Source organism: Podarcis cretensis, assembly GCF_951804945.1.
Source record: "Podarcis cretensis genome assembly, chromosome: 13".
Taxonomy (NCBI): Eukaryota; Metazoa; Chordata; class Lepidosauria; order Squamata; family Lacertidae; genus Podarcis; species Podarcis cretensis.
In genome coordinates, this window is record NC_137182.1 from 38,404,381 (window position 1) to 38,422,251 (window position 17,871).

The 17,871-nt window shown below is 45.8% G+C and overlaps 1 protein-coding gene across 1 annotated transcript in view; it reads left to right on the top strand.

Annotated features, from left to right (window-relative positions):
• CACNG7 (calcium voltage-gated channel auxiliary subunit gamma 7) overlaps window positions 1-17,725 on the top strand; it is a 41,521-nt gene extending 23,796 nt beyond the window's left edge. Inside the window, exons 5-7 of the mRNA XM_079951233.1 lie at window positions 4,260-4,400; window positions 9,539-9,684; window positions 15,002-17,725. Of these exons, the coding sequence (XP_079807359.1) occupies window positions 4,260-4,400; window positions 9,539-9,684; window positions 15,002-15,259 (545 nt within the window). The 3' untranslated portion in view covers window positions 15,260-17,725. The remainder of the gene's footprint in view (window positions 1-4,259; window positions 4,401-9,538; window positions 9,685-15,001) is intronic.
• Window positions 17,726-17,871: the final 146 nt, after the last annotated feature.

Consider the following 17,871-nt stretch of genomic DNA (forward strand, 5'->3'; position numbering starts at 1 on the left):
GGCCAGTATAGGTCATAACCAGGGATTATGGGAATTTTAGTCCAAAACATCTGGAGAACATAACGTTGGCTACCCTAGCCCCTAGGAGGGCTATTGCACAACAACTTTATTATTGCATTAGCCGTGTGGCCATAGCATAATATACATAGAAATAACAGCATAAAATAGGGGGGGAGGTAAAGGTAGATATCGTCCAAGGCGAATACGAGGATAACAAAAGTGACAGGGGATTTAAAACATCGAGTGACAGAGAATGCAAAAACAGGTTCGATTGTGCGGCATATCGACTACGGCTGTGGTGTTAAAGAAGAAGTTGGTGCCGCTTTCCTCTTCATCACACTAAGCAGGAAGTTAGCTGTCATCTCGGTAATCCAACAGTCAGAATCCTGCAGAAGAAGGGACACTATCCAGGGCTGGATTGGGAGATGAAGCTTGTTCACGAGAGGAATTAGAAACCGAGATCTTTCATCTGTCCAGTTGGTACAGAAGAGCATTACATGTTCCATAGTCTCCAGAGCCGTGTCGTTACAGGTGCATGTTCTATTTGCGATGGGAGCTCTGGAATAGCGACCCGACAAAACTGCTGTAGGGAAACAGTTGAGACGGGCACAGGTGAAGGCCCTTCGCTTAGCCTCCGAAGGAATTGTATAGCAGTATAGAGGGATCCCTTCAGGGGGTGGAATAGCTAGGGCTAAGCCTGAACACGGCCCTCTTGCATGGGAAGCTGTGTTAGAGAAATCAAGTTGCTGTAACTTCTTTTTGATTGAAGGTAGGGCCGCCGGGCTAATACACTCTAAGTTAAAAACAGTTTTGCGGGTCAGATTGAGAAGAGAGCGGAATTTGAGATTAATTGTAGTTTTCCAAGGAGAATTATGAATATCTCTTAGGATCAGGTTGGAGAAACCACCTCTAATTCGAGCATCCGATGCTAATAGGTGGGAGCTATAGGAAATGGCTCGACTCCATGCTCGTTTTTCAATTGAGGGCTGGGCGAACTCAAGTCGTAGGGCTGCACCTGAGACACATCTCGGGACACCGGAAAGAGATCTCAAAAACATGTGAAGTGGGCGATCCAAGTTACCTGATATTGCTGTAGTCCATACTTCGCAGCCATATAGTAATTTAGGGACAACTTTAGCATTAAATATTTGAATTCCTGCTGGAAGGAGGGCTATTTTTTAGTTGCATCTGCCTTAATGCTAACTGGGTGAACATACTTAATAGTTAAAGGTGGGAAGGAGATTGCAGAATACATTATACTACTTCAGCTGCATGGGGATCACACTTTTCAATGCTCTCCTGCTTTTTATTATTATTTAAAAACCTCTCTGTGAGTAGAAAAAAGCAAAGTGGATAAGTCTGGAATTTTTCTAGCATATGTATATGTCAGGGACTGGGCAGATGAAGAGGAATGGTGGAGACAGCCTGCCCAGGAGCCTTCCAGAGAGGAGGAAGGGGCTGGTAGTATAGAACTAGAAGAGTGGTTCAACACAGGTCACAACCCAGAAGAAGGAAGAAGTTGGGAAATAATGGAAGATGAGGAGCAAGAACCAGGTAGCACAGAACAGGCAGAGCCTGAGCAGTGGCTGGCTGACACAAGCTGTCGCTGGAGAGTACCCCAGAACCTGTTCTATCACCCCAAACCAGGTGTTCATTGAGAATGGCAGAGAAGAGGGCTCAGAGGTGGGTGGCACTTGACAGCTGCCATAGGAGGGAGGAGGAGTCTGATGAATAGGGAAGTACAGAGAAGAGGAAGTGGAGCTTCACTCGAGGCAATGCCGGATAATGAACGGTGTGGATGGAATTTTGTCCTGGTAATTCTAATAATAAAAAGGAACTGAAAAGTTCGCTTTTTCTCTGTCTCTCTGCTTCATTGGGCAAGCAGCCAGTAGCCAGTAGCAGCACCCCGACAGTATATAGTTCTCTACTTGCAGGGAGTATTTACACGGAGAACTATCTCCTCCCCACAGTCCACTCTACCACCTTTGGCATTCAACACCCTGCCATGATCCATTCTTTTGGAGGTGTAGAGGGGACCTAGAAAAAGGTGGAAGAATCATCGAATTGTAGACTTGGAAGGGGCCATGACAGTCATCTAGTCCAACCTCCCAGGAAATGCAGGAATCTTTCACCCAACATGGGGCTCAAACCCACAATGGTGGTATTAAGAGTTTCCAGCTCTACAACTGAGCTGTGAGGAAGGGTGTTGGATTTTCAATTCTCCCCTAGCAGAAGAAATCTTCCAACAAGCACAAACCAACACAGCGGGGAGCAGGCTAGGCCAGAACCTCCCTAATTATAGTTGTGGTTGTTTCTTTAACTTACAGGGAGGGCTTTACAAATGAAGAAACCGAGGGAGTATTCAAAAATGTGATGCATTCAGCTGAAGTCTGAAATGCTACTGCACATTTACCACCTCAGAATTCAACCTCCTCAGATCTGCGGCATGTGCAGACTAGGCCTCGGTTCCAGCCAAGAGAGGTGTCTTATTGTTTAGTACTGAACCTTGTAGTTCCAGAAATGGCTAGTAGTAAGCTGCTGTTCCACAGAGTGGAGGGCAATCAACTCCGCACATATTCAGTGGCACTCTTAATTTTTTTAATGACATTGTCCAAAAATGGTGGAGTCCTTAGCTTGAGTTCTGAGCCATCAAGGTTAGATGCTTTGGTGTTCAGGGTTGCCAAATACAAATGGGGTTCATGCCCTTTTAACAGAAGCAGGAATCACCTTATCAGGAATCGCAGTTGACACTCAGTTTAAAGAGACTTTTAGAAAGGCAACTTTGGGGTAACTGAATCTCATGTTCTGGAAAACTCAATTTTTGTGTGTGAAAAGGTATACTTCATGTTGTATACCAAAGTCAAATTTGTGGGTTTGGGAAGAAGGCCTGGCAAATAAGATAGACTAAGGTTGACCTAAGATCATATTCAAAAATGAAAAGAACACTTTGGATCGGTTCCAGAATGTATTGGTGCAAGCATTTATCCGATGGACTGTGTTGTTTTGTCGTGTGGACCATCTGCATGCAAATAAGAATTCACCTGTATGTGGAAATGTTCCATGTGCCTGGGAAACAACTGAGATACAAGGGGTTTAGTTTTATCACCCATGCACATTTGTCCATCAAATAGGTGTGTGTGTGTCTAAAGATAAGGACTCTTGAATGTAAGGGCAAAGAGATGTTTTGATACGTGGTGGACATGCATCTAGTGTAGCACTTGTAAGCTTACATTATTATGGCACATGTATTACGGTTTACATACTTTTGTACGTTTCAATTCAGGCATCTTCAACCTTTGCAGATCCAGGACCCACTTTATTGAATGTCATAGCAGATGTTTACCTCTGCCCCTGCCTCAGTTTCTTTTAATTCTGGGAAGCCACATATATGGTCCTATAGGAAGAGATGGCAGGTGGCATAGCAGTATTAATTTTTTTGCTCTACCTACTGATCTGAAATAAAATGTTCCTTTAAAGTCAATTTTGGATGTGCACACACCATACATTTAAAGCACAATGCCCCCCCCAAAAAATAATCCTAGGAATGGTAGTTTACCCCTCACAGAACTGCAATTTCCAGCCCCCTTAACAAACCACAGTTGCCATGCTTCAGTTGTAAGGTATGTCTGTAGCCTTTGTACATGTTCAGGGGTACTTTGCACTGTTGCCTCAGGCAGCAAAATGTCTTGAGCCAGCTCTGCCTCAAACATTTCAGTCCCACATGTTATCATCTGCTCCCCTCCTTTTACTCCCCGCTTCCATTTAATCAAAGCTCAATCCTGAAATTACTTTAGAAATTTTACTACATTTGCTTGCCACATTCAGATGTGAGTTATTTTATGTGTGGAGTATTCATCTGTGATGTCTGTAAGATCAAATTCTAGAAAAAGGGCTATGTTAGGAATCTCAGTTTAAATAAATAGAGTTTGCAGAGAACCAGGCATGATTTTGCATCCAACTCACTGAAACTTGATGTGTGTACTGTGGGGTCATTTCTAAAAGAAAGAGTTCCAGTTTAAGCCCATCTAGAAGCCCCAGCCTTTTTACTCCTAAAGGAATGCATGCAGCCTGTGGTTACTCAGGAAGTAGGGGGAATATATCTGTGTGTGCTCAGGGGGCTCTCCAAGGAATACAACTGCTTCACATGTCAGAAATCTGAGCATTCAAACCTGGTTCTAGGACTGCGCTTTGGTGAAGACGATTGACTCAAATTTAACTTAGAAAATCTGACTGTTCTCTTTCTCTCTTTCTCTTGGCAGAGACCATCCGCACAGCCACCCCTTTCCCTATGGTCAGCCTCTTTCTCGTCTTCACAGCATTTGTCATTAGCAACATCGGACATATCCGCCCCCAGAGGACCATCCTGGCTTTCGTTTCAGGAATCTTCTTCATCCTCTCTGGTGAGGTGTGGGGGAACATTCATCAGAGGGCAATTTATTCCTGGAATCTGTGTGCTAACCATGACATTTTGGATAGCTAAATAAACCCTGCATGGTAGTCTTCAGAGTGGAGCAGCGATAGGTCAAGGCAACAGGGGGACTATAACCCTTGTAGTGCGGTGGTGGCTTCTGTTAAGAATTGACAAGCCACAGAGTAGCCTTTCGCAACCTTGTTCTGTGAGGATTCTCAACACGGGTGATGGCCCAAGCACAGAGGAGGTCCATAGTCCTAGGCCGATAGGAAGGAAAAGCACAGGCAAGGATCAGCACCTTGGAGAAGGGTCAAGGTGTGGATTCCAGGACCATGGTCAGCAATCATGCAGCTGAGCCAGACTGTATACATTACTGAGTCAATGCCCTGAAGCACCTAATAAATAGTTCCTCATAGCCTCGCTTAGCTATTTATTGACTAGCGACTACACCATATGAATGCTTCATTTGGCCAGTGAGGCCAAAGTTTTTATCCTGCAGCCATTGGCTGCTTCTTCTAGGCCCTGGGCTTTCAAGCTATGGGGATCTCTTCATAGAGATCTTCCAATCCTCTGAAATCTGTGATCCAGCCTTTGGTGTCTGTGGCAGAGGTGACTCCTCAGGGTTCAGGGGAGGAGAGGTAGGCTGTAGTGACTGTAGCTCCACATGAGAGTGTCATCATCTGAGGACTGTGTCTCTGAAGATTCCTAAGGTAAAGGGACCCCTGACCATTAGGTCCAGTCGTGGCCGACTCTAGGGTTGCGGCGCTCATCTCGCTTTATTGGCCGAGGGAGCCGGCATACAGCTTCCAGGTCATGTGGCCAGCATGACTAAGCCGCTTCTGGAGAACCAGAGCAGCGCATGGAAACACCGTTTACCTTCCCGCCGGAGTGGTACCTATGTATCTACTTGCACTTGATGTGCTTTTGAACTGCTAGGTTGGCAGGAGCTGGGACCGAGCAACGGGAGCTCACCCCATCGCGGGGATTCAAACCGCCGACCTTCTGATTGGCAAGTCCTAGGCTCTGTGGTTTAACCCACAACGCCACCCGCATAGTCTAGGGCTATTTTGGACCACAACTCCCATCACTTACCAGCTGACATGGCCTGCTATAGAGTTTAGAATGAGCACTCGCCTTTTGCCAAGGAAACCATTGGTCCACCTACCTCAGGTCCAGGGAGTCTGTGGTCCTCCAGATATTGTTGGACACCCAGCATTGCCATTTAATAGAGATGATGGGAGATGTAGCCCAACAACACCTGGAGGGTCACAGTTTCCTCACATCTGATCTCACTGGCAGCGGTTATCTAGGATTTCGGACAAGCATCATTCCCAGCCTCACCTGGAGATGCTGGGGATTGAATTTGGCACTTTCTGGTGCTCTGCCCCTGAGCTATCACTCTCCTCTCCAAGACAGCTTCAGCAATGCTCTCTTCAAACACCCTGAAGAAGCACCAATTAGAAAGGAGCTGGGAAAGGTAGCGATATGCCTTCCCTGTTACACCCTTTCTCTGCCCCCCCCACCAACACTTATATTTCAGAAGCCAGGAGCAAGGTCCTACCATTATTTTTTCTACACCCCAAATCCAAAGTCCAGCAGTCTCATGCCCTGCCCCACTCCCCGAGCCATATTAATAATTTTCTTATTATTCCAAGACTTCCTGGCATTCTTTCCATCCATCTTGGTAAAAGCAGAACTGAAAAATTACAGAATTATTACTATAAATCACCTTCTAAACCATCATCTCAAGGCAACTTACATATAAAATTTAAAAGTTTTTTAAAAAACCATAAAGGGCAAATGCATTTAAAACAAGGCTAAACCCCTAACTTGCAGACACTTGCTATAAAGACTCATTTATCCAGCTAGATATTTAGAAACTGGATGCTGGCTTGTACAAATGTGAAGTTTCTCTGTGTCCAGCTTTTCTCCTCTGATGCTTTTGCCTGAGAATTGCTAAAGCACCCACTGTATTTTTGCAAGAGAGGACGACAGGAAAAAAACCCAGAATTGCCTCTGGCTTCACCTCCCATTAGCTTCCCTGCCCACCAGCTCCAGCAGTAAGCAGCCATCACTTCAGAAGGCAGGTGAGCTGGTGTTACTGCTGAGGCCTGGGGGGGGGGGACACAACTCCCTGGCCAGCATGGGAGAAGGAGATGAAGCGGAGGAATGGCATCAAAGCAGGGAGCAAAGAGCTGCATCCTGCCGCATCCACCCTCCGCTTCTGTCACGCTCCAACTCAAGCATGACAGAAGTGCCAGAACACAACCGAAACACAAAACGGCCTTTAGATTTACGACAAAAGCCCAGTTTTGTCCACTTCTGCCTCCTCCCTCAGACTATTTTGCTGCCATTGCATTCACCAGTGCAGGAGGAGGGGGAAGAAGAGGGAAGTGGGCAGGGCAACCTTAGGCCCACATCCATACTGGGGTCTGGGGGGGGGAGGACCAGAGGAGGAGGAACAAATGGTGCTGCCTGCCTGTGCATATTTATTAAAACATTAATACAATAAGTAGCAACAAATACAGGTAGTAATAAAGCAGCGGGTCATAGTAGATGGCCAGCATGATGTAAAGGCTAGAGTGCTGGACCTGGGAGACCAGGATTCAAATCCCCACTCAGACACGAAGCTCACTGGGTGACCTTGGGCTGGTCGCTGCCTCTCAGCTTAATCTACCTCTCAGGGTTGTTGTGAGGGTAAAGTGGTGAGAGGAAGAACCATGAAAGCCACCTTGAACTCCTTGGAAGTAAAGGTGGGGTAAAATGTAATAATGAAATACAGGGCTGGTACATCCCGTTTTGTAGGGATGCAGGTGGTGCTGTGGGTTAAACCACAGAGCCTAGGACTTGCCAATCAGAAGGTCGGCGGTTCAAGTCCCCGCGACGGGGTGAGCTCCCGCTGCTTGGTCCCTGCTCCTGCCAACCTAGCAGTTTGAAAGCACGTCAAAGTGCAAGTAGATAAATAGGTACCGTTCTGGCGGAAACGTAAACGGCATTTCCGGGCGTTGCTCTGGTCCGCCAGAAGTGGCTTAGTCATGCTGGCCACATGACCCGGAAGCTGTACGCCGGCTCCCTCGGCCAATAAAGCGAGATGAGTGCCGCAACCCCAGAGTCGGCCACGACTGGAACTAATGGTCAGGGGTCCCTTTACCTTTACATCCCATTTCACCACTTGAGATGAAATGGGAAGCGCTGCTTTCCCCTGCCCCTGCCACCACCACCTACCTTCTCCTGCCCTCACCCAGCTGCATCTGAAGCAGCACTGCCACCGGCACTGATTTTGGGCAAGGGCACACTGATTTCAGGTGAGATTTCACTCCAAATCACATGAGATTTTGTGCGCTCCTCAAGCCCCCCCCCCCGATTTCAGGCAAGATCTTATCACAAATGGACATGATCTTGCCCGAAATTGGCGCCAATGGCAGTAGCGCTTCTCCATCACTGGTGGAGGCAGTGGGGCAGGTGGGGCACCCATGGGCGTGTCAACTGCAGGGTTTCTGCCTCCTGAAGCAGTAGCTTTACCCCATATAATGGCTGGGCCAGTTCTGATAAAATATATAATAAAATAGTAAAAAAAAAAACAACCCAAAAAATTCCAAAGCTTTGCAGAGCCTAATCAGTTCTACTTAGAGAATAAGTGTGTTTAATCTGTCATCTGGAGGGGTGGAGGACAGAGGGGCTATGGGGGCCAAGGCAGTGGGGCCAGGCAAGTGAGGCTGAACAAAAATGTTATAGTTCTAATTGCATGGCAAGGGAAGAACGGATTGTGGAAGGCAATTACGTCCAGGTTGGCCTTCTTTAGTTCAGATGATATTAAGAGTTGAATAGCAATGGCTGCAAGGCAACCCCAGAAGTAAATTTGTGAGCAGCCGAAAAGGGCAGCACTGGGCCCTTAATGGGAAACAGAAGAGCGGCACATTGGCCTGTCTGTGATGCTGCAGCACAAGCACAGTACGGCAACGTGCTGCACTACTGAGCCAGCTGCATTTTAGCACTCTTTCTCTTTGTCACATGCTGCTACGACCAAGAAATGCAATGCAGGGTGAAGCTATGCAGCTGAAGGGGTGCAATTATGTAGATAGGAGCAGGCTGGATTTACAGTAGCTCTGGTTGTCTTCTATATGATATAATTAATAGACAGAAATGTTGGCATGCTGTTGACCACCACCACCCAGCACATATAGTCTGAAAGGAACCCATAAAGGGGTGATGTGTGTGCATTTGTGTGTGTGTGTGTGTGTGTGTGTGTGTGTGTGTGTTGCAGTGTGTTGCTGTGTGTTGCTGGTTGCAGTGGCATCTCTGCTCTGAGCTAAATGTGGAGAGTGAGGTAGGTTTGTGGTACAACATACGAACCGAGGGAGGTACCTTATACAGTGGTACCTCAGGTTACATACGCTTCAGGTTACAGACTCCGCTAACCCAGAAATAGTGCTTCAGGTTAAGAACTCTGCTTCAGGATGAGAACAGAAATTGTGCTCCGGCAGCGCGGCAGCAGCAGCAGGAGGCCCCGTTAGCTAAAGTGGTGCTTCAGGTTAAGAACAGTTTCAGGTTAAGTACGGACCTCCAGAACAAATTAAGTACTTAACATGAGGTACCACTGTACTGAGTTTGATCACTGGTCCATGTAGCTCAATACTGTCTACACCAGGGGTCAGCAACCTTTTTCAGCCGTGGGCCGGTCCACCGTCTCCCAGACCATGTGGAGGGCCGGGCTATTTTTTGGGCAAAAAAAAAAAGAATGAATTCCTATGCCCCATAAATAACCCAGAGATGCATTTTAAATAAAAGCATACATTCTACTCATGTAAAAACACACTGATTCCTGGACCATCCGTGAGCCAAATTGAGAAGGTGATTGGGCTGCATCCGCCCCCCAGGCCTTAGGTTGCCTACCCCTGGTCTACACTGACTGGCTGAAGCTCTCTCCCTGGGTCTCAAACTGAAAATGCTGAGCCCTACCTAGATATGTCAGGGATTAGAACTGGGACCTTCTGGCGCTTGTGAAGCAGGGGCTCTGCTACTGGAGCTGTGGCTCCTCCCCACAAGTGAGGCCTTTATGAACAGCTGAAAATAACAGCCTCTTCCTTCCTTCCTTCCCACCCCTCTCCCTCTGTGCTCTTTCTGCAGGGCTCTCTCTGGTGGTGGGCTTGGTTCTGTACATCTCCAGCATCAATGACGAAGTGATGAACCGCCCCAGTGGCTCAGAGCAGTACTTCCAATACCGCTACGGATGGTCCTTTGCCTTTGCTGCTTCTTCCTTCTTGCTCAAAGAGGTACACTTCCCAGCATTTATTTATCTATTACATCTTTATCCAAGGAGCTCAGGGTGGTGGACATGGTACTCCCCACTCCCATGAGTCCTCACAACAACCCTGCGGTGTAGGTTAGGCTGAGAATTTGTGTGTGGCTGGCCGAAGGTCACCCAGTGAGATTCATGGCTAAGCGGGGATTCGAACCCTGGTCTCCCACGTCAAAGTCCGGCACTCTAACGGTTACACAACACTAGCTCCCACACTGCACTTGCACATGTGCACGCGCAAACACACACACACACACATTCTCCTGACTCCCAATCTTGAATCACAGATTTAAATTTTGGCCAAGGGGTAAAGCAAGTTTTCCTTTGCTGGCCTTACAGGGCTTTTAAGGCCAGAAGGCAGAAAGGGTGTCCACTGTACTATTGCCAGTCCATGTCCTCATTAGGAGTCTAACAAGTGAGACCACCATATCTCCTTCCTCCTAAAGCTATTGCTCCTGTTTAGGGGTTCCTGCCTGTCAAACCACCTAAGCGGGACAGCCCAGTCTTCCACTCCCTCAAATTTAAAGTTATTTTTATACTGGATCAGATTGTTACTATTAATGTTTGCTGTTTTATTATTATTATTATTATTATTGTTGTTGTTGTTGTTGTTGTTGTTGTTGTTGTTGTTGTTGTTGTTGTTCTATGTGTTGGAAGCCACCCAGAGTGGCTGGGGCAATCTAGCCAGATGGGCAGGGTATTATTATTATTATTATTATTATTATTATTATTATTATTATTTATTCTGTTTCTTCCACTACCCCTCAACTGCCACCAATATACTTTTATTTTATTTTAACTTCTGCAAACTTTGGAGTTTCCCCAAGCATGATGACCCCCCCCCCCCGCCCCCCATTATGGCTGGAGGTTGGTTTCAGGGGACAATTTCAGTTTTGACTTTCGCTGCAACTTGACTAGGGATTATTAACAGGGCATTAGAGTACTGCATTACTCCTATAAAATATTCCCTCCCAGCTAGGGATGGGCAAACGCATCAGTTTCGGTTTCTCTTTTTCAATGGTTTCAGTTTTCCAGATCAATATGCAATTACTTTTTAATTTTTTATTTTTAAAAGTCCTCACAAAAGCTGTCAGCATTTTAGGACACATTTCTCAAATATACACACTTGAGAATATACACACTAGTTCCCCTTCATATAATGCATCTTTGTGTGTTTATTTCAGAAATATATGCACATTTATGCACACTTTCCCTCAAACGTACACATTTTTGTATATAGCTGAAGTTTGCACCGCAAAATTCAGAGAGGTGTTAATTTTTTATGGCTACCTGTCCACATGTTGTTTGGGGAAGTGCAGGTTAGGTAGATTCCCATCAAAATACGAACTGAACCAACATTCTCCCCTATATTCAGCAAAGTCTCTCAACCTGCAGTAAGGAGACAGCAGTGAGCTACGCTGCAACAGCTACACTGTTGATTACTAATCTCTCAAGCCAACCTGAAACACACAACTAAAAACTAAGGATAACATTACAGCTGTGTTGCAAGCTACTGCCCCATGTTTGGTCAAACCCCAGGCTGCAGTAAGGTTCTACCTCTGGACAACAGCACTGTAGGACTGTTGCAAACTACTTAGAGGTTAAAATGTCCCCTGGCCTCCAGCCTTCTGTGTGAATGTTACTTCAGGGCTGCATTATAGCCAAAGCCTTTCCTAAACAGATATTATATTAGGTCCCAAAACATGAAGGGTTTTAGAGGGTAAGAAAATCCCTGAATCTGAGATTGGCACATCTCCCTGACAGGATAGACTCGCTTTTAGTCATACCCAGAGGAGGCCCACTGGCATGGCTAACTTAAGTTCTACTTAAAATTAATGGACCTATCTTGACACAACCCAAGTCTCCTTGTCTATGACAAGAATTAAATAAGGGGGCTTATATGCAGAATTCATCATGCGAAAGGCTGGGCTGGATGAATCCCTAGCCGGAATTAAGATTGCCGGAAGAAATATCAACAACCTCAGATATGCAGATGACACAACCTTGATGGCAGAAAGTGAGGAGGAATTAAAGAACCTTTTATTGAGGGTGAAAGAGGAGAGTGCAAAATATGGTCTGAAGCTCAACATCAAAAAAACGAAGATCATGGCTACTGGTCCCATCACCTCCTGGCAAATAGAAGGGGAAGAAATGGAGGCAGTGAGAGATTTTACTTTCTTGGGCTCCATGATCACTGCAGATGGTGACAGCAGCCACGAAATTAAAAGACGCCTGCTTCTTGGGAGAAGGGCAATGACAGGCCTAGACAGCATCTTGAGAAGTAGAGACATCACCTTGCCAACAAAGGTCCGTATAGTTAAAGCTATGGTTTTCCCAGTAGTGATGTATGGAAGTGAGAGCTGGACCATAAAGAAGGCTGATCGCCGAAGAATTGATGCTTTTGAATTATGGTGCTGGAGGAGACTCTTGAGAGTCCCATGGACTGCAAGAAGATCAAACCTCTCCATTCTGAAGGAAATCAGCCCTGAGTGCTCACTGGAAGGACAGATTGTGAAGCTGAGGCTCCAATACTTTGGCCACCTCATGAGAAGAGAAGACTCCCTGGAGAAGACCCTGATGTTGGGAAAGATGGAGGGCACAAGGAGAAGGGGGCGACAGAGGATGAGATGGTTGGATAGTGTCTTCGAGGTTACCAGCATGAGTCTGACCAAGCTGCGGGGGGCAGTGGAGGACAGGAGTGCCTGGCGTTCTCTGGTCCATGGGGTCACGAAGAGTCGGACACGACTAAACGACTAAACAACAACAACAAGATATTTTTTTAAAAACCTCAAGTCTACCTTTTCCAGCTGGCAATGTGAACCACATTTGCTTTGGAATTTATATTAGCAAAAAAATATCTTTAAATGTTTCACACTGAATAAGAATTGCATTAAAAAGAAAAGGAGCTCTTTCGTCTTTGCTGCTACCTTTTGGAGTTTTGCTGTGTGGGTGGGTGGACACAATGATGTCCAATTCCAGTTGCATAAACATTTTGGATGTTATCCACTTATACCTATGGGCAGCTCTTACTTTCACTTTCCTCTGAGGACATTTAAAAATAAACTCAGTATGAACCAGGAAATTACCTGTCCAGACAAAAATGATGTCCTTTTTATCTCTTTGTGCCTCTTTCTCCATAATCTTTCATGCATTTCTCCCCAGCAAGGAGGGAAACAGAGCAGAGGGTGGTTCTTGCCTTCTTTCACACCTGCCCCAGCAGCAGAGTTTTGAAGCTTCCCTAATTGTTTCAGCCACATTACCCTCGTCCCTTGCTCCTTTCAGCCAGCCAGACCATTCCACACACACCCCCCCCAAAAAACACCATCAGTTTTTCCTGCCAACTGATTCAGTACAGTGGTACCCCGGGTTACATACGCTTCAGGTTACACACTCCACTAACCCAGAAATAGTGCTTCAGGTTAAGAACTTTGCTTCAGGATGAGAACAGAAATCGTGCTCCGGCAGCGCGGCAGCAGCAGGAGGCCCTATTAGCTAAACTGGTGCTTCAGGTTAAGAACAGTTTCAGGTTAAGTCCAGACCTCCGGAACGAATTAAGTACTTAACCTGAGGTACCACAGTATTCTGAAGCTACTGGGTTGGAAGGGATTCCCCTTAAGTTTTGTTTGTTTGTTTGTTTGCTTGTTTGTATTCTGTACTTCTACAAATACTGGGCTTTCAAGCATGCTAATACTTCCTATTGTGCATGGATGATTCTGTTTTGTCCTCATAAAGACTGGCACTCACCCCCCCCAAAAAAAAAACATTGCTAAGAGAAATGTTGGTGCATAAGCTAGCCCTGACTCTCACAGTAATTCAGCAGCAGCACAAGACACTGGGCCCAACTGGACATGACTATGGCTGGGGGAGATATTTGATTCAGTTTGCATTTAAATGTGACTCCACCTAAATTGAGCTTTCAGAAACAGCAACTGCACCGAAACACAGCCATCCAAAATTCGCGTGATTCAGGAATTTTGCGGTGCACTTCTCCAGCCAAATAATTTGTACAGGAATGCATTTACTAGGGTAAAGTGTGCATAAAAATGCATATTTTAGTGCAGATAACATACAAAAAAGCATTATATTAGAAAAATTGCTTTGCCAAAACATGGAAATTAGAAGAATGCCACACTAAAATGTGGATCAGTTTTCATGAGGACTCTTTCTTTCTTTCTTTCTTAAATACAAATTGATGAGGAAAAGTGATGAGAAAATAGAATAAAAGAGAAGATAAAACAGTGAATAAAACTAACCAGGATAGATAAATGAAACCCTCTTATATGGAGGCAGCATATTTCTATGTTCTAATTGCTGAGGAGTAGCAACAGGGGATAGATATCACCCTCCTCACCTGCTTGTGAGTTTCCTAGTGGCATTTACTTGGCAGCTGTTGAAAACTTGATCTGATAATATAAGGCAGTTCTTACAGTTTAATTGGTGGGGTGGGGGACAGGATATTTCAGTGCCGATTTCACAAGCACACATACTCCAGGCTTGAAGAAGGCTTTAGCATAGTGCCTCTAGTGGGCCTCCTTCTAGGCTAGTGGGGGTCCCCAATTGGTGCCTGAGAATTGCCACTTTAATTTCCCATATTGCTCCCTATCTCTGAGGCACTGTGGAAAATTAAAATGGTGGCCATTTGATGCTGAACACAGGGGTTGGGAGTTGAAGGATCTTCAATACACGTTGATCAGAAACCATGAAGGAAGTTCTTGGTATGTTTGGCATGAGTCAAACATCTATGGGCTAGGATGATCATGCCCACTTGCAAAAAGCTGAGTATCATCACAGTGACCAACAGAATGCTTTACGGCCTTAAGTCTACACAAGCTTCAGTGTTACTTGTGCATGTGCGCATTCCAGAGCATGACTCCTCATGCCCTGAAGGCATCCTTGAGTGGGATGAAACTAGATGCAGTGAATCACAGGTGAGCTACAACGAGCGACATGAGTTACAGACATAACACATGCACACACATTTATTTTTTTATTACACTGTGGCCCCACTTTCCATCCAAGGAAGTCAAGGGGGCCTGCATGGTTCTCCCTCTTCTCATATTATCTTCATAGCCTTGTGGTGGTAGGTTAGGCTGAGCGACTGTGGTTGCCCCAAGTCCACCCAACAGGCTTCAGGGCTCTGCGAGGATTTGCACCCTGGCCTCCCAATACCTAGCCAAGCACTGTAACCGCTACACCACAACAGACTGGCACCATAACTTGTGAGACCATATGGTTGCATCTAAGGGGTATGTCTTGTTCTTGATATTTCCCTCTGTAACGGCTCTTTGCAGGGCGCAGGGGTGATGTCTGTCTACCTCTTCACCAAGCGCTACGCTGAGGAGGAAATGTACCGCCCTCACCCAGCCTTCTACCGGCCACGCCTGAGTGACTGCTCCGACTACTCCGGCCAGTTCTTGCACCCTGAAGTGTGGCACCGTGGACGTAGCCCCTCCGACATCTCCAGCGACGTTTCCATCCAGATGACTCAGAACTACCCACCAGCCATCAAGTACCCTGAACATATGCACATATCCACCTCACCTTGCTAGACGCACCAGAGAACGAGCTGGACAAGGAAGCCAGCTTTCGCTTGCAGACTATATCGTTCTACCCCAACCTGCCTAGGAGACTCCCCTAACAGTGTGGGTTGTCTTCCCCTCTCTAAAGACTCTTTACCACCTACTCTGCTAGAAATGTCCTCTCTCTCTCTCTCTCTCTCTCTCTCTCTCTCTCTCTCTGGTGGGAACTATTCAACCAACTTTTGAGATTGCCAGTGCCCCTCTCACCTCCCCTTCTGCCCTCTTGGAAACTGTCCTTATTTCCTTGCTTCCCTGGGAAACTACCAATTTGAAAAGCCCACCCCTCAAAACTCAAGTCATGCACACACCCTGTTCATTCTCCACAGAGCAGCGGAAAGAAGAGATATATCTCCCAGTTCAGTTCTGCTGCCTCAGAATACTCCTCCTTTCACTCAGGTGGTTGGAAACCTTAGTGGGAAATAACTCGTGAAGCATGTTCCCCTCAACCTTCTCCCTGAAGAGGTTTCGACAGCAAGCAGGTTCAAAACCATCTGCATTTTTCAGATCTTGTGAGAGGAAGATGCCCAGAAGCCATTTTCTCCCATCAATCCAATTCCTGAAAGGAGAGGGCTCATTGCCAACATCTCCCTCTGTCAAAACAACAACGAAGAAACAAAACTAGCTTGACAAGACGTAATTGCTTTACCATTGTCATCATTCTCTAGTTTCCTGACTATAAACGACATCTCCTTGACATTTTTACCTCCATCCTTCAAAGGCCCTAATTATTCAGGCTTATCTACCTGACAACAGCCACCCTTCCATCCCAGCTTCTTAGGTGATGACAGGAAATACATTAGACTGCCATCTTGGTTCAACCAAAAATGACCAGGTAAAATGTAGTGCTATATTTTCCATTCCCCTTTTCATCTTGCCGGTTTGTGACATAGCTCTACAAATACTGCTATGTTTATTTGTCTCAAAACAACTAGTCCTGAGAGAAATACTCTATTCAGTTTATTTCTACCAATATCTCAATCTCAGTCAACCAAATTATAGCATGAAACTGTTCCCTTGCCGTTCTCCTGCGCCCTAAATGTCCTCCTCCCTCCCCAACACGCACACACAAACCTGCTCCCTCTGTGCCTGATTCTTGCCTTCTAGGTTCTTACAGGAAATGACTAATCATCATTTTTGTATGCCCACAAATCACCAGCTTGGGCACCAATCCTGTAGGTTTCATTATTCTCTCAGGCACTTCCCCTTGGAACCCAACAGCAAAGTGCTGCACCACCATTTGGGGTTGGCTAAAATAAGGCCTTTTCCTGTCAGGAAATGTGCATGCCCCCACTCCCGTTTCTGTTCTTATCGTTGAAGAAAATAGTCTGACATCTAAACTTTCTTCCAAGATCTCATACCATTTGCTTTCTTCCTGGCTCCACCTCCTGGCTCTTCCACCACCTTTATTTTTGTCAGCGTTTCAGAGAAGAACCCAATGTATGATCTGAAAAGACCTTTTTTAAAAAAAATGGTGCCCCTACAAATGAGACAACTAAAACACAATTATGGAGGGGTGAGGAAATAACTGTGTCTTCCAGCCAACAATGCCTCAAATATTCCCACCCCATCATTCAGTTGTCCATCAGCAAGGGGCCACGGCCATGTCATCGTGGTGCAAATGGAAACTCTTAAGAACTCCAGATGACTCTTTTTTAAGCATGTTCCCTTCAGTCATGATGATGCCACCTGGGGTTTATGAGGCTAAAGACTCAAGGGGAAAGGAAGAGAGAAAGAGAGAGAAGGAGGGAGGGAGAGGGAGAGCGAGAGAGAATTTATTCTCCAGCTGTCAATCATCTACCACACTAGGGAGTAAAGTTTGAACCCCTGTTTCCTTTCCTTTCCTATATTTCTCACTCTTGGTTTTCCTTTGTTTTGACTTAACAGCTTATATTTTCTGCATCAGTTTCTTCACGTCTTACTTTTATTTTTGTTTCGTTTGCGTAACAGTTTTTCCCCCATTTCCTCACTCATTCGTGTGTGAGGTTTTTCCCCCTTTCTGTACCCCTCTTAATTTTTCCCTTTTCACAACATTTCACCTTCTTGGGCTTTCTGAATTATTATTTTTGGATTGCTAAACACACACACCCATTTCCTAAGGATTCAGTGTGCATAATTCTCTGGTTTTCCTCTGCTTCTTCCTTTTCCCCGCCCATCTCATTTAATTCCTCTTAACATTTTGTGCATTCCCCACCCCCACCCTTTCATTTTGAAACTGTCTCTTTCCTTTCCAGTTCCTCTCTCTATAATACTCCGCTGCGCCTTTGCAACTCCAGCTCCTGCATATGGATGCTCTGTGGTTCAACCAAAGAGGGAACATGGTGCAGGAAAAAAAGAAAGGCTGACATGAATTTTGTGTAGAAGAGGGATGCTGACAGGACACACAAAAAATGGTGGGAGTGGGGGAGGGGAGGAAGCTGCTGAAGAGGGAAACCTGAACGGAAGGAGTATGGGAATGGGGAGGGAAATAAAAAAAGGGGGGGAAGGAATGTGGTGGAAAAAGAGGAAAATGGCAAAGAAAAAAAGGGATATTACTGGATGTAAGATTGAATAGAAAGAGAAGGCTTGAGGGGGAAATCTTGCGG